General features: G+C 39.5%; 1 protein-coding gene across 3 annotated transcripts in view; it reads left to right on the top strand.

Annotated features, from left to right (window-relative positions):
* Positions 1-26,492, top strand: part of Rev1 (REV1 DNA directed polymerase) — a 61,533-nt gene that overhangs the window by 28,429 nt on the left and 6,612 nt on the right. For 2 of the 3 annotated variants that reach the window (XM_051204456.1, XM_051204459.1), the window contains exons 5-13: positions 165-317; positions 2,784-3,487; positions 5,965-6,072; positions 7,630-7,746; positions 12,131-12,236; positions 16,851-16,979; positions 17,484-17,638; positions 21,089-21,208; positions 26,178-26,398. In XM_051204456.1, coding sequence (XP_051060413.1) covers positions 165-317; positions 2,784-3,487; positions 5,965-6,072; positions 7,630-7,746; positions 12,131-12,236; positions 16,851-16,979; positions 17,484-17,638; positions 21,089-21,208; positions 26,178-26,398 — 1,813 coding nt within the window. Of the gene's footprint in view, positions 1-164; positions 318-2,783; positions 3,488-5,964; positions 6,073-7,629; positions 7,747-12,127; positions 12,237-16,850; positions 16,980-17,483; positions 17,639-21,088; positions 21,209-26,177; positions 26,399-26,492 lie in introns of all 3 variants that reach the window. The other variant, XM_051204457.1, reaches the window with a different exon arrangement.

Raw genomic sequence — 26,492 nt, 5'->3', positions numbered from 1 at the left:
GCTAATTCAAAATTACTGGCAGTTGATAAGAATAGATATGATTCAGAAGACTGAGACACAACATTTGCTGAGAGATAATCTTACTACATGGAAGGGAGCCATTGAAGGCAGACGTGCTCATGCCCACCTACTCTGGAACTGACTGTGTTGCCTTTTTGTTTCAGCATCAAAGCTGGGAGACTCTTGTCCTACATCCCATATCAGCTGTTCACCAAGCCATCCAGTGCGCAGAAGAGTCTCAGCTTCCATCCCGTGTGCAGACCTGAGGAGCCTGTGCCAGGCCCAAGCAATATAGCCAAGCATCTCAACAGCAGGGTGTAAGTTTGTGTAACGACGATTGTAGCAATGACTGTGGTCCCTGTTGTACAGAAGATAGAAGCCATTCTAAGGGCTGGGCACTCAGCATCAATGAACATTAGAATACGTTCAGGGTTACCTTTCTTATAAACGTACCAGTTTTGTGATAAAGTTTCAGAAGTACATTGCAAGTTTTTCTAATTATACTACATTCTCTTCTTAGATCTTTCTTTCTTTGTGAATTTTCATGAAAATAAGTATTTCTTCAAAAGCAATTTTCTGTATATTGTTACTTTTCTCAAAAAAAAAACAACTAATTGTACCAACATACATACATAGAAGAATAATGAAAATGCTTAAATTTGCAGGTTACTTTTGAAAAATTAAGCATTTGTAATTTTAAGTATGTAAGTAAGTATATGGCTATTGGGTCTCACTTACAAATGTGGAGTGAATCTAGACTTTATTGTGTGGTTTCAGAAATAGAAGTTTTAAATGCAGTAACCCTGCATTAATTGGTTTCACAGTTAAAGTGGTGTGTTGACTGGTTCGTCATTCACTAGCCTTCTCTCTGTTATTAATTGCTTGCTTTGGGAGTTGGATTTATTTTTTCCAAAAGACACGTAATTTAACTGGGAGGTCCAGTATCGCTGCCTGCTACGATTTTTTTGTTCTTGTCACTGTTACTGAACTTACATTCATTCAGAACTCTAACCCCAATTTGTTTTTGTTTTTCAAGACAGGGGTTCTCTGTTCTGTCTAGGACCCTGTTCTGTAGCTCGCTCTGTAGACCAGGCTCCATTTATTTATTTATTTATTTGTCTATTCATTTTTTAATGTGCTTCAAACTACTAGTCTTCAAAATACTGTCCAAAAAATCCCCACTAATAACATGAAGAAAATCCACAAAATACACTTCCCCCCCCTTAGATTAATACAAGTAGAAAAGAGATTTCTTCTTGTTTATTTCTGTTAATAGTTATAGAATTTACTTTTAAGATCTGACTTCTTGGTACAAGTACAAATAATTTTAATTGTTTTAATTTGTTTTACTGTGTTTTTTACACAACTGTTTTCCAAATGTGCATTTGTCTAGTCTGGGATATCAGCACAGAAAGAATATGTATGCATTTTTGTTGCATATACTACTTCTGAGCATGTAAAGAGTCATAATGTTTTGATATAGAACGCATAGCTGTGTGTAGCTGTCGGTTTGTTTTGTGTTACTTCTATTTAGTTAATTCCTGAGGGTGTGATGAGGACTAGCTATAGTTTGCATTTTAAATAAATTTAAGTCATCCTTCACTTCCTGCTCCCTCTTTATGTTAAGGGGTGGGCTTCTTCTGAATAAGCTGTCTCTTAATTATTTTCAGTTTGTGTTCGTCTTTCACTGGCCTTTTATGGGAGTTGGGTGTACTCAGAATTGACTATCATAGTCCATGCATGATACAGATACAGCCAGAACCTGAGACAAGTAGACAACATTTATGGGCTTTTCCTGTAGTCGACCCATCATTACTAATAAGTCAGATTGACATTGTGGGGAGGACCCTGAGACAGCATCTGCTGGTGAGGGAATCTGCCCCTGTGTATGGTTTGTGTGTGTTACCCCATTAGCTACAGTCCGAACTAATGGGGTAATGCTGCAAACATTTGAAAGAATGAATCACTGGCAAAATGCAGTTTTGGATTTTGTTAAATGTTGTCATGAATACAAATGAATTTTGTCCTCATTAATATTATTAAAAATGTAGAGTAGCCAGAATATGAATTTAGTATAAAGTGTTAGAGCCTGCATTTCTTAGTAACCCTGTGACTATAAATTTTATCTAGATTGCCTTTGGTTGTCTGTGGCATCTAAATACACTTTTCTACACTTGATTCTTACATTATATCATCTAGAATAGTAGTAAGTCCAATGCGTGGTTCAGTACAGCCATGTCAGCTCTCATCCTGACTGAAAAGCTAACTGAGTCAGGGTGCTAACCCGTGTTTTGTTGGGTTTCCTGTGTTAGAGAATGGCTTACACGAAAACTAAGTGTAAAACCAGGGGCAGTAACTCGGGGGAAACTTTCTGTTCATTTTATGCAAAATAGATGTTATTCACAGTAAATAAATGGCAACTACTGTGCTTTGGAATTTAGAGGTGGAAGGTTCTAGTTAGTTTTTGTGTTAAAAGTACAGAAAACTAGTGGACATGCCTGTGCACGCCTGTAATTCCAGTATTTGATAAACTTCAGTAAAAGGCTGTGCAAGTAGTCAGTAACTTAAGACCATAATTTAAAAAAAAAGTGAGTAACAAAAAAAAAAAAAGAAGAAGAAGAAAAAGTTCATGTTTCTTTAGTTTGGCCAAAATTATCCTTTGTTCAACTAAGAATATAGTGTTTGTGGTCTAACTTCAGTATTTAAGAGGGAAACAGTAAATCACAAAGAGAATTTGAATTTAAGCTTTCAAGTTAATATATTAAATTCTTCTTCTACTTTAGAAATCACATAATTAAGACCATTGAGACGGAAAATGAAGTGAAAGCAAACGGACTGAGCAGCTGGAATGAAGAAGACACAAATGATGATCCTAGCTTTGTGGATCTGGAGCAGACATTTCCAGGAAGGAAACAAAACGGAATACTGCATCCCAGAGACACCTCTGCCATTTGTAATGGACACACTCGCAGCCCTAACGGTGCCTTAAAGACGCAGGACAGCGTGGTGCCTGTGGGCGCCAGTGTTGCTGGCAGGCTTTCTGTAGACTCTGCCCAGGAGGAGAAGAGGGCAGAGAGGGGCGGCACTGACTGCAGAGACTGCACAGGACAGCACGTGCAGCAGAGCGGCAGAGACACAGATGCTTTGCGCAACCCGCACCGAACTAATTCTCCCCCGCCATCTTTGCACAGCAACGTTAAACTCAATGGTGCTCACCACTCCACTGTTCAGGGGCCTTCAAGCACAAAAAGCACTTCTGTTCTGACTCTTAGGAAGGCTGCGCCGTCAGTGCCGCCCAGACCGTCAGACTGCAACTTTATCTCAGATTTCTATTCTCATTCAAGACTGCATCACATCTCAACATGGAAGTGTGAACTGACTGAGTTTGTCAATACCCTACAAAGACAAAGTAGTGGTATCTTTCCAGGAAGGGAAAAGTTAAAAAAACTGAAAGCAGGCAGGTCTTCCCTTGTTGTAACTGACACAGGTAGATACTAAAATTGTTTTCTTCAAAACAGTTACATTTGATTTTGTTCTCATGCTTTCTTGGTGTTCTAATCATTACAAACTTCTTAATATAAAAGCCTCCAGATGCCAGGCTATGTCAGCTGCAGTAAGTATAACAGAGAACTTTGCTCTTTTATGTTAGATGTAACTGTGGCTAACTGGAAATGTTAGGCCCTTCCAGTGCTGTCAGAACTGGGATGTCAAGTATTCCTTCCTCATGCAGACTCCACACATCGTCCAAGTTTTGAACTGTATAAACATAACCTTTTCTATTCCGTGCCTAATCTCCTATGAGAGTGAAGTTGTTTGGTAAGGGTAATTTTGAAGTTCTTGAAGCTTACTTCATAATTCACTTTTAGAAAATTAAACACTGACGTAACTACTGTACTTCGAGTGATGAACTTAGTGAGGTTTTTTTCACATCTGTACAGATGGTTTATAATTTGTGTCTGCTGCTTAATGTTGTCATCCAAATCCAACAGGAATCTATTTGTGACAGTCATTACTTAAACTAGAGTCTAGTTTAGACCTAGTTTGAAGTTTGAGTTGTTTTTGACGAAGGGTTTGGCTTTTTTCTTTTGTGAGCATGGCACTAAGAAAGTTCCAAGATTATGTGATAATCTTTATAACTCTGGGAGGGGGTGTCCATAAAGAGAAAGAAGAAAATGGTGTTTTAGATCCATGTGAGTTTTTGTTGCTGCTATATTTGTTTGATATATTCCAACATGTTTTTAGCCAAAATTATTTTTCAGTATTTCTGAAATATTTCAGAATAATGTCATAGTTGTTAGATTATGTTATGTCTTGGTCCTTACAACCTGAAGGTTACTTAATTTTGAAAGCTTTAAAATATTTTTATGAATTAGGTCTATTGATGGGAATAAATTCATAATCTTTTATGTTGTAAGAAAGCATTTGGTAGGTATTTGGTTTACGTATACATTCTGTGTCCCTTGAGTATTTAATACTATTTTGGGTTGTTTACATTTTGTTTGGTAATGTTTTTATACAGTAGAATTGCGATTCCTATTTTCCCAACATGTGCAATACCCTGAGCTTGATGTCTAGCACTGCCAAAGAAAGAAAGATTATGATGGTTAAATTTACCTGATAAGTCTTTCTGAAGGTGGCATAGGAGGCAGCAGGGTTTGAATCACATAGCTTACGTAACAGGGGCATGCATTGGCTTTTGCCTTTCTTGTCTGCTTCCTCTCTGCAAAAGGAGTGATAAGAATCAGTGATGTCAGTTTATGGAGTGTCCACTTGGAGATAGCATGAAGAAAGATTCAGTGCCTTGCACATAGTGAGAGGAAGGAAATGTCTCACAGTTAATACGTGAAGTAGCACAATTACTAGGGAGTAAGTTTTTTTTTTAAACTATCAAAGCTGATAATCAAGAATATTCTTTGACATCAGAACTTCTTGTGAGCCTGTGTTTCTTAAATTTCGGGACAGTACTATTACATTTTGAAGCACCAGGTGGAGTAATAGTAATACTGTTATTAAAGTAATATTGTCCCAAACCAGGTAGTGGTGGCGCACGCCTTTAATCCCAGCACTCAGGAGGCAGAGGCAGGTGGATCTCAAAGAGTTTGAGGCCAGCCTGGTCTCAGAGCTAGTTCCAGGACAGCTAGGGCTGTGCACAGAGAAACCCTGTCAACCCCCCCTCAAAAAAAAAATAGATAACCTTGTCCTACTAGTTGGGTCATAATAACCCTTACAAATACATTTTAGGTTACTCAAAACTATTAATTGTCCTCATGAAATAATACTTAATTTTCATTATATAAATGTAATAAACTTGTTGCAGAGCTAGTAGCATCTAATGGTATAAGAAAGATCCCATTAGTATGCAGATTTTTGTTTTGTGGATTACTCTTTGAAGCATGTCTATTTAGAACAGCAACATAATAGTTTAAGAGCTTGGAAATCATGCTTAACTGGAGTTAAATCCCAACTTGGGCACTCACTGGTTGTGGAACTTAAATGGTTGGGATCAGAGTAACTTCTACCACATAGTGCTGTGAGTGTTTAGGTTAACCCCTGTAAACCTCTCATGTCTTCACACCTACCAGCCGCATTGTGTAATAGTAGCCACTGTAATGGTTGTTTCATTAAATATTGTTATCAAAGGGTACTTAGCTCCATGTAACTAAGTAGCTGTAGACATCAAAGTTGTTAAAATGATCATAGATTTATCTAATAAATCAAAAATTTAAAATGAGACTGCTAGAAAGTAGAATGATACCATGGTATGGTGAAACTTGGTTTAAAATTAAATAGGAAACTAAAAGGAACTGAAACTTGACTATTGAGGTGGTACAGAGGTAGTCCATAATGTATTCTCTATTATGTTAAGATGTCATTCTTTCTTAAATATGATCTCTGAAGTTAACTAGACCTGTTTTTAATGTGAAGAGTTAGTTTTGGGTTTGAATACTCTCTTTTTCCTTCCAGGCAATATGTCAGTAATGAGCTCACCCAGACATCAGAGCTGTGTGATGCATGTTGATATGGATTGCTTCTTTGTATCAGTGGGTATACGAGATAGACCAGATCTCAAAGGTCTGTATTCCTGTTTGTTCTAAGGAAATTGATACGTGACTATGAATGTGTGTGTATGTATGTATATGCATATTATGTACATAATATACACACATATGTCTTTATTGATAACAAAGTGTTCTTTGGAAAGTATTGTTATTTTTTTCTTGGTCAGATCAGTTCCTTCAGGTTGTCTGGACTCCATTATCAGAGGTGTAGGGAAATTAGAAAACCTGTTTGATGTAAGTTGAAATCTGCAGAGAAGAATATCTTAAACTAAGGGCTCTTTTATCTTGCGTAGGGGTGGGGGGGACTTCTAGGTATTTCCCCTTTTTTATTGTTATTTGTGATATTCTGTGTTTTTAGAGTTCTATTATTTCTCCTGTTCAATAACTCTCCTCCTTTGGTGTAGATAAACATCCTAACTTTTGGTTGGTGGTAATTTTGTAGTATTAAGTAATCTGGGCAGTCTGTCTACCAAGGGTTACACGCTGCTTACTACTATTGGAAATATTTATTCAGAGTTTTTCAGTAGTTGTTTCTGGAGGAGGTAGCTACATTAGCAGTTTTTCTCTTATATAAAGAAAGAGTAATTAGGACTGAAAATTCTAGAAAGTTCTATATTCCCAACAGGGCTTTATTTTTGTCCAGTTCTGAAAGGTGTTTTTAGGATGTGAAAGATTGATTATAGCCTATGGGTAAGTTACTGTCTAGTACTTTGTAGGTTTTGTTTAGCTTGTGTGGAGGGGCAGGGCAGGGATATTCTGTGTATATTATGCTTTTCTTTGTACTGAGTCTCCTGCCTTTTAAGCATGTGCTCTGCAAATCAATTTCTTTTTCTTATATTACCACTTTACAACATTATAGCTGTCTTGTTAACTTACTACACACATAAAAGGAAATGATACATTAATGTTCTTAACTTAACCAAAGGAAAAACCGGGGACTGAAAATCCCTATTTGTTACATGTTAAATCAGATTTTGATGACTATGCATGAATCTCTGATTATTTCTTATGCTGTAAAATTTAAACAGATAGTATAGATGTTGAGCCTATATATGCTGGAACTATAAAATGTCTATAGTTTGTCTGTCACTGTCCACCCCTACAATCTGAACCTGGGATCTGAGTTACCTGTTTTTCATTGTAAGAAATCAAAAGCCATGGAAAACTGACTACGTTGCTTTTAGGTTGAGTCAGTTTATCAGAAGAAATATCACTAGGGACATGGCTAGGCGGCACAAGCCTTTAATCCCAGCACTCCAGAGGCAGGTGGATCTTTGTGAGTCCATGGCCAGCCTGGTCTACGTAGAGGATTCCAGAATTACTTAGACCTTTTTAAAAAAAAAAAAAAAAAAAAGGAAAGAAAGAAAGGAAAGAAATAAAAATTACTAAAATTGTTCTGAAAACCTAAGCTGATGCTAGATGATAATGAGTGTATTAGCTTAGGATGTAATAGCCTACGTGATCAAAGGGAAAAAATGTTATATAATTAAAATCACATGGGGGAAAAATCCATTACATGCTCTTAACATCCTTTTGAATTTGGAGAAACAATATAATCTTTTTCTCACAGGAAAACCAGTGGCTGTTACAAGTAACAGAGGTACAGGAAGGGCACCTTTGCGTCCTGGTGCTAACCCCCAGCTGGAGTGGCAGTATTACCAGAATAAAATCCTGAAAGGAAAAGCAGGTACAAATGAGTTCTCTGAAGCCATATGCTCCTATGGATGACTTCTGGATACTACTGTTGGTATTGGTGTTTTAGAACTGAAAGCGTGATTAGAGTAATTAGCTCTTTTCAAATTTGAAGGTTTTTAAGGATGCTAGTGACAACTTGAAGCAAACCAAAAGCTGAATCAAAACAGATGAAGGGTTATTGTTACGCTTTCTGAAACTGGATGGTGGTGTTGTCCTGGAACTGAGTGAGGTGTGGATTTTAAAATAGTGATCAATCTGTTTTTATAAACTTAGATTGAGAAAATTATGACTGTTTTGTAAAAGCATTGACCTGGGTTTGAGTTATCAGCCATTTGGCTATGTTCCAGTGAAGACACTGAAGTTTGTGTTCTTCAGTAGTCTTTGAATTTAAAGGTAGGCGTGGTGGTTTCTAAGACTAGCGTTTGGGAGATGGCAGCAGGGGAGCGATGCTTTCACCGGAAACCTAGAGAAAACAGACAAACCTCCATTGGAATCGTAATCTAAATGCCAGGATGATTTCTCATGTTAAGGGAACTTTTTTATTAGAAGAAACGTTTTCATAGCTATCTTGGAAAATTACCCTATTCACAATGAGATCTTCATTTTTAATTTTTTTCTTTTATTGCTCCTGCCTTAAAATTCCAAAGAGTATTTACTTAGAAAGTCTTTCATGTTTATTGGTTTTCTTGTGGAATGTCTTGTGAAAACACAGTTAAAAAACAAAACATTCTTTTAGGAGAATGTTCCTAGGAAGGAAGACCTACAGCTCGGTGAAAAGGCCCCATTTGGTATTATCCGGACACTTAGGTTTCCTGGTCAGATACAAACAGTTCACACAATGAGGCAAGAGTCCAGTCTGGCCCTCTGAACTTCTTTTCTGGAATTTGTCTTTTCGTTGGTTGTGAACATCTGGTCACACAGTGTACACTGGGAAGGGTTCTTTAGACCCATTTGTTTTTTGTTTTTGTTTTCCTTTTTTTCTTTTTTTCTTTTTTTTTTTTTTTTAATGTTTCCATTTCTCAAGTTTTCTATGGCTTTTATTAGTTAAATGTTTTCAGAGATTTTTGAGTTCCTTGTGTTTTTTGTCAGTAGATAGAAGGGTAACTTACTGAACTACTTGAGACTTTGCTTCATGGTCTGTGGTTAGGTTCTTACGTGTAGTTTTGTACAAGGTTGTTTTTCTGTGTTTTCTATGTGGTATTATTAAAAAGATAAAACTTTGCTCTGGAAAGCAAGAAATATGTATGTGAAAGAAATCACAGTACTTGTCATATGTGAATACTTACTGAACAATTATCAAAATAAAAAAAACCATACCAGATGTGTATGTTTGATGGCATCTCTAAGTTCCTTTGTGCTCAGATTCTCGTGAGTAGAATCAAAGCCTGCTGCTTATGTGAGCAGTCTGCATCTAGATTCTGACCTTGGCAGGCACTTGTTCTTTGAAAGTGGCAGAGAGTTTGTCTTCTTTTCTTGCTTACCATCACTGTCTGGCCATACATGATTTTGCAGCAGAATATTTTCTTTGGTTACTTACTTATTATCTTCATCTTTGTAGCGACTGGATTTTTATATTTTAACAGCCTCTTATAATTCATAACTCTTTTACTTCTGCCGGTGGTGCATCAGAAGCCAAATAATTGAGGAAATGTTTAAGTTCTACTTGCCATTGGAAATTTTCCTCTCCTTAGAAAAAGTTACTATAATACCTTGATATTCTTGTTTTAACTTGATGACATTCATTTTTGTATCTTAAGCACTTTGACTCATTTGGAGCCTATAAAAATATTTGCTATACATAAAAGGATTGTCTTTTATTAAGCTTATAGTCAAGCCTTGTGCCCAGTCAGAACTTGCTTTCCAAAGCTTTTGTTCCACTTTCCCTGACCTCTTTCTCTGGATCATTATTAGGCAGCACCAAAAGTAAAAGTACTAAGGCTCAGTTTAGAGGGTAGACTCTTGGGCTTCAACACACCAGCTTTGTAAAAATCAGTTCTAATATTTTGACTTGTGTGGTTGGTTAGGTTAGCCAGATACTGTGACCAAAAGGGAAAAAAAAAAAAAAAAAAAAAAAAAAAAAAAAAAGCATCTTTGGCCTTTTGGAAAGTGATTTCTTGTTCCTTATATTGAGAAACTAAGTCAATGTAACCAGGGCATTTCATCCCTCTATGACTTAACTTCCTTTGCAAGCTGTTTCCTGAATCATCTCATTGATGATTTCATTCAGAGCCATTTAACTCTGCACTTCATGGTTGGGGCCTTTTACCCCTTCCTGGATTCCCAGGATGCAGATGTTTTCTATCCCTTCAACAACTTCAGTTTTCATTCTAAAGAGCAACAGTTTAAAAACCGTTTTAGTCATAGATTTATTCTCAGCGATTTCTTTTTCACAGACTTGTGTCCTGGCCTCTGATTTCTCCAACCGTTCCTCCACATTCTCCATGTGCCCGTCTAGTTTGTCAAGTTTTGATCAGCAGTTCTCTACTTTGCCCTCCAGTGAGGACAGTGTGTCCCTGCATTTCCCCGAGTCTCACATGAAGCAACTCACTCCGCTGGTGGAGAGACCCACGCACTCTGCTGCACTGTGGAACAGGTCAGCCAGCCCAGTGAAGAGGAACACCTTGGTGCTGCCTCTCAGGCCAGGGCATTGGGGGCGCATGGACCACACTGTGTTCTCACTCAGACTTAAGCTCTGTGATGTCCACATGAGACTCCTAGGTTAAGTAGCCCTCCAATGTAAAGGTCATGTAACTTCCTTTTAAAGCACAATTCGTGGTTAGAACTTTGAAAGAAAGCAGATTGTGGCTGTGGTCGTTTGTTTAGTGGCACCCTCTGTTGGTCTGTTACTGACAATCCTTAAATTCTTACAGATTGGATAATGAACTGTTGCAGAAACACTGATAATCTACCACTTTCTGTCTTGAGTTTGTAAGCGTGTGGCATATATTATTTACATTTTTACCAGAAATCATAGCTCACTTTGCATATTCCTGTTTTTATTTTTAGATGCAAGTAGCAGTTAATTCCCACAAGATATCAGTTCTGAGTTTGGCTTGATTCATGGTGCTCATGTATTGGGTGCTAGATTCTGGAAATACTTGTATAGGTTGTGTATTAGGTAAAAATGTTCGTTGCTGTTAGTCATATAAGGAAGAATTATTGTAGCCTATAAAACCAGATATTGTGTTGTGTTTTTTCCTGGTGGTGAAATAGCGTGGCTGTTTTTTCATGGAACATTGAGTCTCTTAAATGGAAAAGAGGTGCTGTGTTTGTTAGCTTTGTCCCATTATGGTATAGGTTGTTTGGAAATTACTAAAGTGATGATAGGTTTGGGTCTTGCTTTACGAACCATGTTGTTTATAGAGTAGAAACATGGCTGAAATTTTATTTTAAGAATGCAGGTTTCTTTTCTTTTTAGATAAAAAGTTCAATAAAAGCAAACTTTATCTTTAACCTGGTATTATCCAGAGATATATAACCAAAACTTTCCTTTAATCTATTTCTTAATTATTAGTAAATCTCAGTATGGTTCATGTAGCCAGTAGCCTCTCTAGGCCATATACTTTCATATGCTTCAGTAAAATTGTAAATTTGGTTTGGATATTAGAAATGTTGGTGAGCTGTTATGTTGAGGCTAGAATTATGTTCTGTAAAGCAGTTACTATTGATTGTAATTGAGCTCACGTTTTTAAGTTGAGGGTACAATTGTTAAATGAAAAGTAGAAAATAATGCTGTGAGGCTGTGATGTGTTTAAAAGAAAAACCTTGAAGACGAACATCTTTATATAATGTACATACATACATATTATTTATGTGTGTACCTGTGCGTATGTATATCATATATAGATGAGATCATCTGGTTACCCTGGCTTAATTTCTGAATATGAGAAACAAGAAATCAAAGTTTCTAAAAAGGAGTACTAATTTATTGTTTAATCAAATGGCTGGAAGAAATTTGATTTCCCTTAAACATTAGTTTTAAGTTCTGTAGTGAGTACTTTTAGGAAGTAACAAAAAAATGTTCCAAGAATCTTGTGTTTTCTGTTAACTTTTTCCCATTACAGTGAGGTACGAAATTCTCCTAAAGCAGGGGAGGAAATTCATCTCCCTGATCACTTTAATCCTTATTCACCCTGAACAACTATGTGTTATAGGGTAACAGGATATTTTACAGTTATTAAAACAGGATAATTTGAATGTATTATGACATTTTTACCTGACTGTTGCTGAAGAATATAGGAAAAGAATTTTAATAGTTCTAAATATAGTACTAAATATAGAAATAATACCAATTCAAATAGGTGTTTGGAACTTAAACATTTGCATTTGAAAATAATACATTTTTAACATAATAATTAAATTTTATTTTAAAGCAGATATACCAGATTCATCAGTATGGGAGAATCAAGATTCTACACAAACAAATGGAATTGATTCTGTTTTGTCCAAAGCTGAAATTGCTTCTTGTAGTTATGAAGCCAGGTATGTAGACGCTAAGTGAGTTCTAATTCTTAATGAATAGTTAATCTTATGTACTTTTAGAAAGATTGAGTCTTGTGAGTCAAGCCTCTGATTTCAGCCTGAGTGCCATCGTTTACTCTACAATGAGAATGATTTAGAATAATGTAACAGTGTGTCCAGATAGGCTCTGCAGTGAAAACAAAAAGACATTTGGCATTTTCATGTTTATTGTCTTCCAGTCATAAAACTGAAAGTTAGTTTCATTTTTATATTTAGTGGTGTTGGCAGGCCTTACTTACTCAGTCTTTCCTTTTCACAAATAAGAAAGGCTCTTCATTATAAAACTGATAATTGCTGGGAAGATGGCTCTGTTAAGAGCAGAAGACTAAGGTTCACTTCCCAGTGCTCTCGTGGTAGGTCACAGCCGCTTGACCCCAGGTTCAGGGCATCCAGTTCTTCTCGCCCTTGGAAACCACTCGCTTTACAGTAAACTGGAACTGTAATCATAAGCTGCCTTTTTAATATGAGAGGGATACATTCATGTTCCTTATGTTTATGTGTCAGAAAATTAGTAAGGACCAGTGAGATGCCTCAGCGGTTCAAGAGGACACCCAAGAATGATGATCTGAATTTAGTCTCTAGAAATTCATATAAAGAAGAAAGACTTGACTCCACAGAATTATCCTCTGGCCTCCATAGGCATACCGACGCTTTGTGTGCCTACATAGACACATCATATGCATAATTGTTAGGAATGAAAAATTACAAATAATTATAATAATCATAAAAGTAGGAATAATAATTATTCGTTTGAGAAATCTTTTCTTTTTCACTAATTGAATTCAGACACTTTCAACTTCATATGATAGTGAGCGATCATATCACTGATACATGTTAAAGAATTTACTAATTATGGGCAAAGGTGTTAAATTACTTTGATTTTTCAAGTTTAGGGTTATTCAAGGAAGTCTGATCTAATCATAAAATATATGAGCTCAACATGATGTAATCAGAGTTTTATTAAAATGCTATTTTATTAAAATTATTCAAACATGCTTAAATGCAAAGCACATTCTGTTCTTATCCCTTTATTTGCTGTATCAAACTTAAACTTACTAAGTTTACTTACATCATGAAGAAGACTGTTTTACTATGATGACAATTGATAATGTGGCCAAAAATTTGAAACTTCCCTTACTAAAGATAATAAAATGAAATAGAAATGCCTTAGGATTGTTGGAAATGGTTCCTAGCAGGCAATTCAGAGCTTTTAGTGTATATAGTGTATCAAATATAGCCTGGCTGCTAATAGCTAGACAGTGTGAAGGTGCCCAGGAGTGCATCCTTGCAGGTTGGTAAAGGGCCGTCTTGGGCCTTGCCTCACTTGCTCTCATAAAAAGGACTTGGTCGGCATCAGCTGCCTCAGAGACAAATGCTGGGTGGAGTCCCAATGCTTTATGCTGAGTGGGTGTGTTCTCAGCTCTGGTGGCCCTGAACTCACCGGCCTTCTGTTTGGTGGTATGTTTGTATTGACCCACAGGTGGTGATCACCACACAGAAGACCAAAATAGGGCTACGGGGGATGAGCACCGAGTGGTCCGTGACAGGGCACCTAAGTGCTAGTTATTTCAGATTTGACTTAAAAAGTGACGGAGAGTTTGAAAACCGAAGCCCAGTAAACCCACATCTGTAAATCACTTACCGCCATTTCCTATTTTCTAGAATGCTATTCCCAATGCAGGTCTTCAGAACAATTTCTTCCCCATTGTTTTCCTAATGAAATTTAATAATTTTATCAGAAAGTGTTTGAGTTGGAGTGATAGATTATGGAGGTGATCAGTCTAGTTCTTTGCATTGTTGACCTTGACACAGGCTAATAGTGAAGTAACAGAGACTAAAGCGTGACAGGACGGTGGAATGTGTGTGCAGAGATTACTGTATGCACTAAAGCATAAGTGCTGTGCATGAAGAGGAGGTAGATGTGTTGAAGGAAACTGGGTTTTTATTCTGAAGTGATGGACATGGTGCAAGACGGTCATTCTAACCCTTGGGGATCAGGCAGGAGTCAGGGTCATTTTCCTGCTACTTTCAAGGCTGCATTCTGTGTATTAAAGACGGTGTGTATCCTTAGCCAGGTGCTGGTGGCGCATACCTTTAGTGCATTCACCCAAGGCAGAGGCAGGCAGATCTCTGAGTTCAAGGCCAGCCTGTCTACAATAGCTAGTTTCAGGACAGCCTCCAAAGCCATACAGAGAAAACAAAACAAAACTCAACATTCAAGGCTGTACCTCAAATACATCCCTCAAAGTGTGAAATAGAATTTTTTATCCTCTGTTTCCAGAATGAATGCTTTTTATGAACCTTTCACTGTTACTTAATGATTATGGATTTATATAATATATTGAATGATCGTCAGTAGTGATTTGATGCTTTTTTTTTCTTTATATATTGTTTAATTCAACCCTAGAGAGTTTAATTCAACGCTAAAGGCCAAGCATATTGCAGTAAGAATGTGTGCTGTATACTTTAAAATGGGACATTCATTCTATTTTGTACTACATGTTTAAAAGTGCAGCTTTGGTAACTTACTCTTTGAATTTTAGTTACGAGGACCACATTTATCATTCTGTTAGCCACTTGAAGGTTGGTTGCTTTATGATAGGTCATCACTGTATAGTTCAGCTGGTGTGGAAATGTTCTGTCTCCCAGCTTGCTCTCAGACTCAATCCCCTGCTGCTGCCACGTAGTGCTGCAATTCCAACATGCACCGTGACGCCCGGCAGACTCTTTTGTGATTGACTGTCCGTATGGGTTTATTCTCTGTGAAACAAATCCTGATCTTTTGAACATACATCTACTTACGGAAAGTGTATGTTTCCCTTAGTGATGGGAAACTTCCTGGATTTGTTTCTTTTGTTTATAACTTCTTCATGGTGTCCAGAGTGGCCTCAGACTTTCCTCTGTGGTGGGAGATGTAGCTCAGTTGGAAGAATGCTTGCCCAGAATGCACAAGACCGTGGTTAGATCTTTAAACACAGCCACACCTGGTGTGGTGGCTGCACCTGCACTTCCCCGGCACCTGGCAGGTGGAAGGAAGCAGGGGACCAGAAGTCCCACCTCCCACCTTCAGCTAACCATAGACTCTTTCCTCCTGGAAAGCATTTGTAGGATCACTGTAACATGTGCCTTTAAAGACTGGGTTATTACCTTCAATTTGAATGTTGAACTTAAATATTTTATAGTCTTATTACAAAGTTTTACCCTTTTTCAAAGCTAAGCATTAGGGGAAAAAACATTTTTACAGTTTCTATATACTTATCTAAACTATTGTTTTTATACTTCTCCATGTATGGATAAGCATATTGGCTTATTAAGGCCTGCTGACTAATGAGATCAGAGTGAGTAGATGCAGGGTCTACCCACCTGGCAACCCACAGAACGCTTGATGACGTGACTCCGTAGCTGCTCCACGTTTGCTGTCAGTCACCGTTTCCTTTCCTGCCATTGTTTGTTCTTACTAGATACTCTGTCCACTTGACTTTTCATACTAAAATAGTTTATTTTGTTTTCCACATGGAAAACAATGCATGTAGTTTTGGATTTGCCTCTGAATAACTAACTTGAGAGGTTTCTTAATTCATTATAGTTCTCAGTGGTGATCTGAATGTTAGGAGAGTCCCAGAGGCCCCTGATAGCAATAGAAGACTGTGTATTCACTTGATCTTAGACAGCAGGCAAAAAAAAAAAAAAACAAAAAAAAAAAACAAATAATTGTATTTGTTTTTTAAGCAGCCACACCTGAATGGATGAATGGAATAGCCATGTTCATTCTATGCAATATTGTATAATCTGGTGAAACATTGCTTTATTTTGCTTGTGTTTTTACTGTGATGTTTTCTTCTTGATTCTTTACAGAGTGATAAATGGAATTTTACTAATTATGTATAATTCCATAATTGTAGTTTTATGCTGAATGCTCCAAATATCAAAGGTAATGTGGGGCATTGAGACACACAGTAGATTTAAAATTTACCATTTTCAATTAGGTCCCTCAAAGTTCTGGAACCCTGGCTCCTGCCCAGAGTGATGTCCTACCATACAATGCTGTTGGCATCTCAACCACTGCGGAGCTACTTGAGGAGCATTGGAATTGGTCAATTGGGAATTGGGTGGTAATAGGATGAGTACATTTTGTCTGTCTGTCACATAGCACTGTTTTGTGTAGTTCTTTTGTTCACATGCTTTGTCTTTGGGGAATGAGTCCTGGCTAAACTGTGCCATGTATCAGGAGAAGAAACCCATTTTGACAGCACATTCCTGCTCTGTGGTGGTTGTGATATCACCAGCATATGGCATGCTGGCATCTCTGCAAAGGGGCCAGAGGTCAAGTTTTAGAAGTGTTTAGCTATAGACAAAAAAGAGATGTCATTTCCTATAGTGAGACAATTGTATTATTTTCTGTTGGGGGGAATGACAGACTTGTAAGTAGCCTAACACCTACTGCTAACCCCTAACAAGAGGGGGAGTCACATGGAATTGTATATTAGTGGCATGGGGAGACACACATACATGCTATTTGGTTGTCAGCTTAAGACTTCCTAATGTAATCTCCACTGTATTTTCTCTTCTTTTTAGACAATTTGGCATTAAAAATGGGATGTTTTTTGGGCATGCTAAGCAGCTGTGTCCTAACCTGCAAGCTGTTCCTTATGATTTCCATGCATACAAGGAAGTTGCCCAAGCAATGTATGAAACATTGGCAAGGTACTGTGTCCTCCGATGTTGTCATGTTAAGTTCCTCTGTTCTGCTTCTTGTTGTACTATATATAGAGTCCAGTTTTCTTTAGCATTTCGAGAGTCACTGGATTTTGTCTCCTATACCCTTTTTCTCAGCCTGACAGTTTGACTGCCTCTCTGTATGTAGCTTCAGTAACAGGGGGTTTAGTCTCAAGGGAAAGTTGCATAGTTCAGTGGCTGCCGACTGTGGTGTGAAATCTGCCAGTATATGCATGTGTGTTTCCCAAGAAACCACATAGACAAAGAATTGTAATTGTAATTGATGAGCCAGCAACAGAGAGGCATTTGATAATCTTTTTTCTGCCTTTAGTCCCAGCATTCAGGAGGCAGAGGTAATGTCACTTTGGATGGGTTATTTAAGATGAGAAGTTTGTTTTTCAGTATTTACAAATGCCTTGTGTGTTTTGAAACAGAGTCTCCCAGAGCAGGCCTTCGGTACTGTGACTCACTGCCTTTGCTCTGTATCCACAGCTATACACACAGCATTGAGGCTGTCAGCTGTGACGAAGCGCTGATGGACATCACGGACATCCTTGCAGAGACTCGACTCACTCCTGATGAATTTGCCAGTGCCCTCCGAATGGAGATCAAAGACAAGACTAAATGTACCGCCTCTGTGGGGATTGGTTAGTATCTGGCTTGTCGTGTCCTCGTTTTTACTCAAAGCTTGGAATCCTTTAATCCCCTAATTTAAAGGAATTTTAGTAACTTAGTACATATTGCAGAATTGTTTTTTTTTCCCCCCTTTAGCATTGCTTACAAATAAATGTGCAATAAGATAAAAATGTTGGAAATGCAAATAATGGTTAGTGGTTATTTTTTGCAGAAAAGGAGTTAGAATAATTCTTGTTCTTCAAAAAGGGGGACAGATCCAATCTCAACTATTTTTTTCCTCAAATTTGAAGAGAAATTATACCTTATAAACAGGTGCATGGCATGGAACTTGCAGTTTCTCTTTAGTCTCCCCTTGCTTTCCTGGTAGGTGGGTGTCACAGTGTTCTCTAAGCCTAGGCTCCCACTCCTCCTCTCCGCTCCGCTCTGTCTTTTGTGTATTCAGCTGTTGCCGCCGCCGTCCTCCTCGTGTTGACTTTATGCCGTGGCTTTTAGAACTGAAGTCAGGGTTTCTGTGTCCCCTTTCCCTGCCCCTTTGTTTGTCCTGCTTCACACTCTGTTCTGCAGGCTCTCTAAGCATGTTCGCGGTTCCACCTGTTCCAAATTCTCATTCATAAACCTTTCCCCTCAAATTCTTGATTTTTGAATCAATAGGATTAAGATTGGTAACTCAGTGACATCTTAGATGGGTTAACAGCACTACATTGATTTCAGAACTAGAAGCCAGGTGTGATGACACCCTGCTATCCCAGTGTTTAGGAGGCCGAGGCAGAGGGAAGTACAGACCAGCCTGAATGCATGGTGCGACCCTGTCTCAAAATGGGGGTTTGGGGGAGAAAGGAGGGACCAGTGGTCTGCATTTCTGGAGATGGGGACGAACATGGTGCTGACGCCTGGGGAAGCACTGGGGTGGGCATGTGTGTGAGGAGGAAAAGCTTGGGAAAACTGGGCGAACTCTGATGGAGCTTTCAGTGGGAAAGGCATTGCATTGAAGGGCTTGTCTGTCTTACTTGCCTGGTGCCTGGCCCTGAGGTGATTTAAGAAGAGAAGCTGCACTAATTTCTTGATATATATTAGGTCTTTTGTTGGTATGTTTTGTTTTTTTAATTGCTGTGGTTAAAAGTAAGGCAGATTACACAAGAGTTTACTTTGAGCTTCCATTTCTAGATGGTTAGGGGTTCGTAATGGGACACGACTCCAGGCAACACAGTTGAAAGCTGGGAGCTGAGCACTGGGTCACACACAGGAAGCAGAGAGAACGAATCTCAAAGCCTGACCCCAGTAACATACTTCCTCCTACTGGTAACACTTCCTGTGCTACCCGCTGAGGACCACATGCTCAAATGCCTGAGACTGATGCGCATCTAATGAAACCACCACACCTGGTGTGAGATTTGTGATAATGATGTGGTTAGGAATGCCTATGTGCACCGGAGATTTACTTCCCTTTCCCTTACATATTTTTGAAAATCAGGTAGCTCAAAAGGCAATTTTCATCTCGCTCAAGCGGTATGTTTTTAAATGAGAAATATTCTTTGTTTAATCCTTTGACAATTTTCATAAATACAATGTCTCTTGATCATACCCACTACCACGTTCCCTCCCATCTTTATGTCCTGTGTTTGTGTGCGTTTTAAATGATCTACTGGTTCCATGTACATGACTCAACATTTGCATGGTTGTGGGACCATCCGTCCGAACGTGGACAACCTATCAGCATCCCAAACTCGGTAGCTTCTCAGCTAGGGGTGAGACTATCCATTCTGGGATTCTGACCAAGTAGGTCAAGAGTAAGTGCAGCTACTGTGAGCTCTTACATGCACTGTGCCTCGTCATGGGCAGAGGGTGGCGTTTCTCAGTGCCCCTCTCTGTTGCCCAGCTCCTAACTTCACCTTTTCCAAGACGCTCCCAGAGCCTTGGGGTGGGTGGCGCTGGCGCTGTAGATGTCCCATTTAGGGCTAAGCACTCGGTAGTCACACTCATCTTGGTACTTTTGACCAATTAAGTGTCTTCGTTCACTGCTGCCCCTTTAGAAAGAAACTTCTTTGACCAGGGTTGAGAATACCACCACAGATAGTTTAGGGAATAAACAATCCTACTTACACGGTCTTAACCCACCTCTGTCCTGTGCCCTACCCAGCTATGGGATTTAGTAAGATTAGAATTTTCTCCTGTGGAGCAGCAGGGTTGAACCTCTGGAGCAGTCATTCCTAATGTTGCGCTGAATACATCTTCCAGCAATCTTTTTAAGGTGTGGGACATCATAGAATAGCGAGCATGAAGAACAGGTGAGCACATTGGCCTGGCCTTTTCACTCTCCTGTCCTTATGAGAGTAGATGTAGCCGAGGAAGGCGTATGTTTACGCTGTTAGTGCAGGACTTCCCTGGTGTCCTGGTGTCTCACTCAGGGAAAGCTTGCCTGTCAGTCAACCCAGCTCTAACAGGCCTCCTCTGTAGACCCGTGCCCCGCTGCTTTTATGGTGCCTGGCCATGTGCCCGCCACAGTTTTCCCTTACTTCCCTAACATGTTTTTATTGGTTTTTTTTTTTTTTTTTTTTTTTTTTTGAGAATTTCACATTATGCCCCCCATTACACTTGCCTGTCTTCCAGGGTCCTCCCCCCTTGTGATCCCCTCCCGCATAAGAAGAGAAAGCCAGGTGTGAGGCTCCCGCCATGCATGGTCTCTGGCATCAGCACTTGTCACTGACCCAGCAGTATGGTCAAGGACACCCGAATAGCCTGCACTGGCGTCACATGTCCCCACGCACGCAGTCCTTGTAGGCAGCACGGAGCATGCACACCAACATGACCTCAGTCAGGCGGCCTGCCAGGCCACCCTCATCAACACGGCCTGGAACCGTGTTGACGTCTGTGTCAAGTGTTACCAGTGGTCCCTGGGCCATGCATTCACCAGACCTGCACTTTGAAGACCTTAGAAGCCCTCTCATATCAGTGCTCTGATTCGTCAACTTTGTTCCTGTTATCTGCTAGCCTGTTTTCCCACACATTGATCCTGGGGTTGAGAAATTTAAGTGGTTTTTATTTTGCCTTTGGTGTTCTCTAAACCGACCACACTTTTGAGTGGGAGGGAACTTGAGATAGGATCTCACATTGTGGCCCATGCTGGCTTCAGATTCTTAGCCAATGGACTACTTAAGCCTCCTGAGTATTGAGATTATTTACATGAGCCACACCACACCCAGCTTAAACCCCTCTCCTGTAAGATAACAGCTGTTTTCTCTGTTCTACATCAGGATATTATTTAATACTTGCTTTAAAATAAACTAAAACCCCTATTCAGCAACCATATTGGTCATAAATAAAAACTACCAAATATATACCTTGTGTACATGTATCAAAACTGAATTAGTATCATCATTTTAAGATATGAATGATACAATCTACATTTGTCTATGAATTTTTCAGAATATTAATTAGTATTTTTTCCCTTTTCAATTTCATAGGTTCTAATATTCTTCTTGCTAGAATGGCAACGAGAAAAGCAAAGCCAGACGGACAGTACCACCTGCAACCAGACGAAGTAGATGACTTCATCAGAGGCCAGCTTGTCACTAGCCTGCCGGGTAAGTGAAGGCCTTTGGCTATGAGAGATTATTACAGACATTTATAAGTACTTTGCATGCCTTTGTTTTTGTTCTTGTGGGGCTGTTTGTTTTTAGGCAGGGCCTTGGTACGTGACTTGAGGTTGCCTTAGACTATCGGAGTCATCCCAATACCATGCATTTGCTAACGAGCTCAACTTCCTTTCTCTCTTGTCTTTTTTAAATACAATATTAAGGGTTATGAAAAAGAAAACAAAGTACTACATTGAACATCCTATCAATTGTTTTGTTTAATTACACATTTTAGTTTTTCCCTAGTGGATTCTGCTTTACAGATTTCTCACTGATGTAACTAAGTTGTTAGGCGAGCGCCCTAGCCTGCCAGAGCCCCAGTTCCATCCCCAGCACCACTGTCATAAAAGCCACCAGTTAACACAGAGACCCATAACCCAGGCATTCCAGGGGTGGAAGCTGGGAGACTGATGGTCAGTATCTCGAGGCTCAGCCACCACCAGGCCACCCAGGCAAAAGCAAACAGTCGGGAAAAATTTCTTAAGTAACAACAGCAAGGACTCTGAGACATAGTTTTGAAGGAAATGTGAAATTAACGCAGTCCTTTAAAAACATTTGTTTTATTGTGTTGTGTCTGTGTTTGCTCGTGTATGTGCCATGGTTTATGGACGTAAGAGGACAACTTTGGGGAACCAGTGCTCTCTAACTATGGGTTAAACTCAGGTCATCGTGTTAATAGCAGTTTTTCCCTGCCAGGCTGGTCCCAGCTGCACCAGCCCCAAATAATACACAGAGACGCTCTATTAGATAAAATTCTGTTGGCCAGTTACTAGCATTTCTTATTGGATAGCTCTGTCTTAAATATTAACCCATTTCTGTTATTCTAAATATTTCCATGTGGTCTTACCAGAGACAAGGGCCAGCGTTCTGCTTTCTCCATCCTCCATGTTGAATCTCCTCCTAGTACTTCCCCAATCCTCCTTGTCTCCTAGTCCCGCATATCTTGCTTTTTCCTATCGGCCAACAGTGCGTTTATTCATTAATCAATAAGAGAAACGTATTTACAGAGTGACATCTCCCATCATCATCAGCTGTCTCAGGCAAGGGCTTTTTTTCCCAGTGAACCTGCATTTTCACCAGCCCAACTTCCATCTTTTAAATCCATAATCCAAACAGTATCTTTCTAAGCTGAAGACAGGTTGAGAGCCTCTCAAATGCAGGTGGAGTTCAGTAGCGGAGCACTCAATAGGTGTCTGTGACGCTCTGGCTTACATTAAAGATGGATTTGTATTCTCTATTTTAATTGTATTTATGAATGTGTGTCTGGGTGGGATGTGAGTTGCTCATGGAGGCCATAGGTCTTGGCGTTAACTGCCTTGGGTGCTGGGAACTTAACTCAGGTCCTCTACAAGAAGTAGCCACTCTCTAGTCCCACCTAGTATACTGGTTTTAAAAAAGAAAAATTCCAGAAAAGAAAAGGACACTGGGGTGTGTTTGTAATAAGAGTGCCTGGGAGTTGAGGTAAGAGGGTTAGGAATTCAAATCCAGCTTGACCTGCATGAGCCCCCATCTCAACAAAACAAAAGAGGAGGAAGTGAGGAAGAAAAGAAAAATGTAATCTCACCGAGCATGGTGGCACAGGCCTTTAATCCCAGCACTCAGGAGGCAGAGGCAGGTGGATCACGGTGAGTTCAAGGCCAGCCTGGTCTACAGAGTTCAGGACAGCAAGGGATATACAGAGAAACCCTGTCTTGAAAAATATGTATATATTTAACTCAATCTTCCAGGTGAGTGATAGATTTCTGAGTTTCAAAAGTAGAAAATAGATGCGCCTTATTAGGGAAAGTTAAACCTGGAAGGTCTTTTTTTCTTCTTCTTCTTTTCTTCTCCTTTTCTTCTTCTTCTTTTCTTCCTCCTCCTTCTTCCTCCTCCTTCTTCCTCTTCTTCTTCTTGTCAGCTTTTTAAATGCTTTTGTATATATTTTTTAGTTTTAAAAATTTTTGTCTTGGCAGGAAGTTGTTAGAGATGGAGACCAGTGTTAGAGATGTGTGTATACAAGTAGACTTAGTAGAATTTTCAGATGTATATTTACGCCTACTGAAAATGTCTATGAACTACCTACCTTAGAAATTACGTCAAATTTTAAATGACTCAAATGCCATTTTATGTAGACTAGTTTTGAATGCTTACTGTAGCTTTGTGTGGTCAATTTCTGATGTTTACTTTGAGATTTCGTATGTACTTACTCAGTCTTCTGCATGTCAACCCTGTTCTCAAGATGGTATTTTACTCATCTTTCCCAAAGTATGTTTGAAAGCACATAAAGCATTCTTTGGGAGGCAGAAATAGTATATGTGTGAGTGAATGTGGAGTCCAGATGTATGTATCAGTTAAAACAATCTCTCTTTTGTTTTTAAGATAGCCTCTCACTGGACCTGAAAAACAGTTTGGATAGGCTAGTTAGCTGGTGAGCTCCTAAGACCCATGTCTTCCTCCTCCACCACCTCCTCACTGTGTGAATTTTCAGCAATGTGTGGCTATGCCTAGCGTTATTAAGTTTTATTTGTGTGATATCTTGCCTGTGTGTTTGTGTGTGTCACCTGAATACCTGTGCTTCCTATGGAGATGAGAAGAGGGTATCGAGTCCCCTGGAATGGGAGGTGTGGACTTGTGCGCGGTCTTGTGACTGTTGGGAACCAAACCCCAGTCCTCTTGCAAGATGAGCAAGTACCCTTACCTACTGAACCTTTGCTTCAGCCCTGTGCCTGGCTTTTTATAAAGGACTGAGGGCCCTGGGCATTAGAAATTCTGAACACTGTAATAATAAAGACTCATATTTAATTTGCTAGTGGCAGGTAATTTCCCAGTAATGTTGTTAGTGGATATAATACCTGTTTTCTATCTCGTAGCTCATACTTTCAGGAGAACTTCCTATCCCGATGATAGTGAGAATAAATTTATTGATAGCACCCCAGCCTCTCTTCAGCCCTGTGCACTCACATAACATACCCTGTAGACTAGGAAAATTTCAGAGTTGATTAAGCAGGAAAAGGACAGCATTTATTTTGGGGACTCTACAACATGATGATGACATGTTATGTGAACAGTGTATTACTTAGTTCAATGTAGGTGTGTAGTGAAAGAAAAGATTGTCCCTAATCACTAGGCCAGTACTGAGCACTCTTGGATCTTTACAAAGCTGTTAACCCTGTGGGTATAATCTTCGGTTATGGGCCCTGTACACAAGGTTTGGTCTGGGGTTTGCACCTAGTTTGTGCCTTCCAACTGCACATAATCATTAGCTGTTCATAGAGATGTGCAACCTTACATTTACAGTCCCCACAGATGAGTTAGTTCCTCCTTTGGCTTTGCTATATGTCTTGTGCTCTGAAGACTTCATTCAGCAAGTGACACAAGCATGTCTGTCACGATTGACGTCTCATTGAACACACCTAACATAGAGGACAGACACTTTGTTCTTTGCCATTTCTCTTCTCTGTATCAAGTGGGCCACTGAGGTCTGGCTGAGTAGGAATCGTTATCCATATTTAATGTGTTTCCCTTCGAGGGCAGGTGCAGATCATGCCCCAGGTTCTTGAACAGGGGCTTCTACGGCTTTTCTCCTTGTTAGATTCTAAGCTAGCACATTCCATTTTTATCTTTTATTCCTTCTTGGTTGGCTGTGCAATTGTTTGGCCTTGAGCCCTGTTCATTTCTCCATACAGGGTTTTCCTAATGAGCTTTGAGGTGTATTGCATTGATTTAGCGCCATTTTGGGTCCTGTCTTGGAATTCCATCTTTCTCTCCCCAGCTCCTCCATTATAGGACCATTTCGTTCCACCAGATTACCTCTTCCTCAATGACTCCATTAGATCAGATTGATTGCTTAATTCAGTGATGTTTCCCCCATCACATTTACATGAATACACACACACACACGGTTCAGGGTCAGTGTTGCCTTCGCTTCTGACTTGGACTGTAAATGGTCCAAGTGGGATCCAGCATCCAATAAGATATGGATTAGCAACTTCAACCTGTGGGTTGCTACCCCTTTGACACACCTATTTCCAGAAATACTCATTACAGTTCATACAGCAAAATTCCAGGGATCATCACAACATGAGGAACTGTTCCTCATGTTTCCATTCCACAGATGCGTTTAAAATTTATTAACTCCTGACCTGCACCTTATTTTACTGTCCCCAGGGGTCTCTTGGCAGAGCATGCACTGGGTTCTTCCTGCCATTGGAGACCACTCAGGCTAGAAGAAAGTTACATAACTGAGCAAAGAATAGCAGTTGACTTTCCTTTTTTGATAACATAAAGCACAGAGATGCATGGTTTTCACTGCTAGTAACTATGATGTTGTCATTTAAATAAGAATTACAGTTTATCTGAGTTAGTCTAAACTGCTTTCTCAAATGTGTATTTCTTTTTAACATTTTCTTCGGATGTGCTGTCGGGCAGCAGAGCTCATCTGTGTCCTGGCTAGCACTGAAACTTTGTGCACAGGGTATGAGAGGCCAAGGAGACTGCTGTCCGCTGTCCCAGCTGTAGGAAGGATTAATGTCACCTCTTCAAGGTGGTCAATTAGCTTTTGATAAAGCAATGGTCTTCCTTGCTGCACTACCATTCCTTGTTTAGCAGTAGTCCCCATGTCATGTGATACAGGAGTCTATCATCAGTTCCCATTCTAGTTCCCGGCCAGAGCAAATGTGGTGAAGCCATCACGGATACTTGGAGTTGTCACAGCACATTTCTTAGCCTGTGCTGGATAGTACTTGTGTCTGGGCTACAGACTCAGACCATAAATTCGTCTCCGCTCACTCATTGATTTGTGAGTAAGACAGTACTCTTGGAATTGTTCCCAGAATTTGCTTTTTATATAAAACTTGTTTTGTTTCGTACATGCATAAATAAACAAATGACCAAAACTGTAATAGCTTGTCACCAACTGTTTATGTGTTCCTTTTCCTAGGGGTTGGACGTTCAATGGAATCTAAGCTAGCATCTTTGGGAATTAAAACTTGTGGAGATCTGCAGTATATGGCCATGGCAAAACTCCAGAAAGAATTTGGCCCCAAAACAGGTCAGATGCTATATAGGTTCTGCCGTGGTTTGGATGATAGACCAGTCAGAACAGAGAAGGAAAGGAAGTCTGTGTCAGCTGAGATCAACTATGGAATAAGATTCACCCAGGTAACATGTCTTTACATGCTCCTGTTTCTAATCTCTACAGTTCTTGATGATTGAAATAAATACTAAAACTGTTGGTAGACACAGAACCTTGGAG

Source organism: Phodopus roborovskii, unplaced genomic scaffold (genome assembly GCF_943737965.1).
Source record: "Phodopus roborovskii unplaced genomic scaffold, PHOROB, whole genome shotgun sequence".
Lineage (NCBI taxonomy): Eukaryota > Metazoa > Chordata > Mammalia > Rodentia > Cricetidae > Phodopus > Phodopus roborovskii.
Note: the sequence above shows the minus strand (reverse complement) of the source record. Positions and strands in the feature narration are given on the sequence as shown.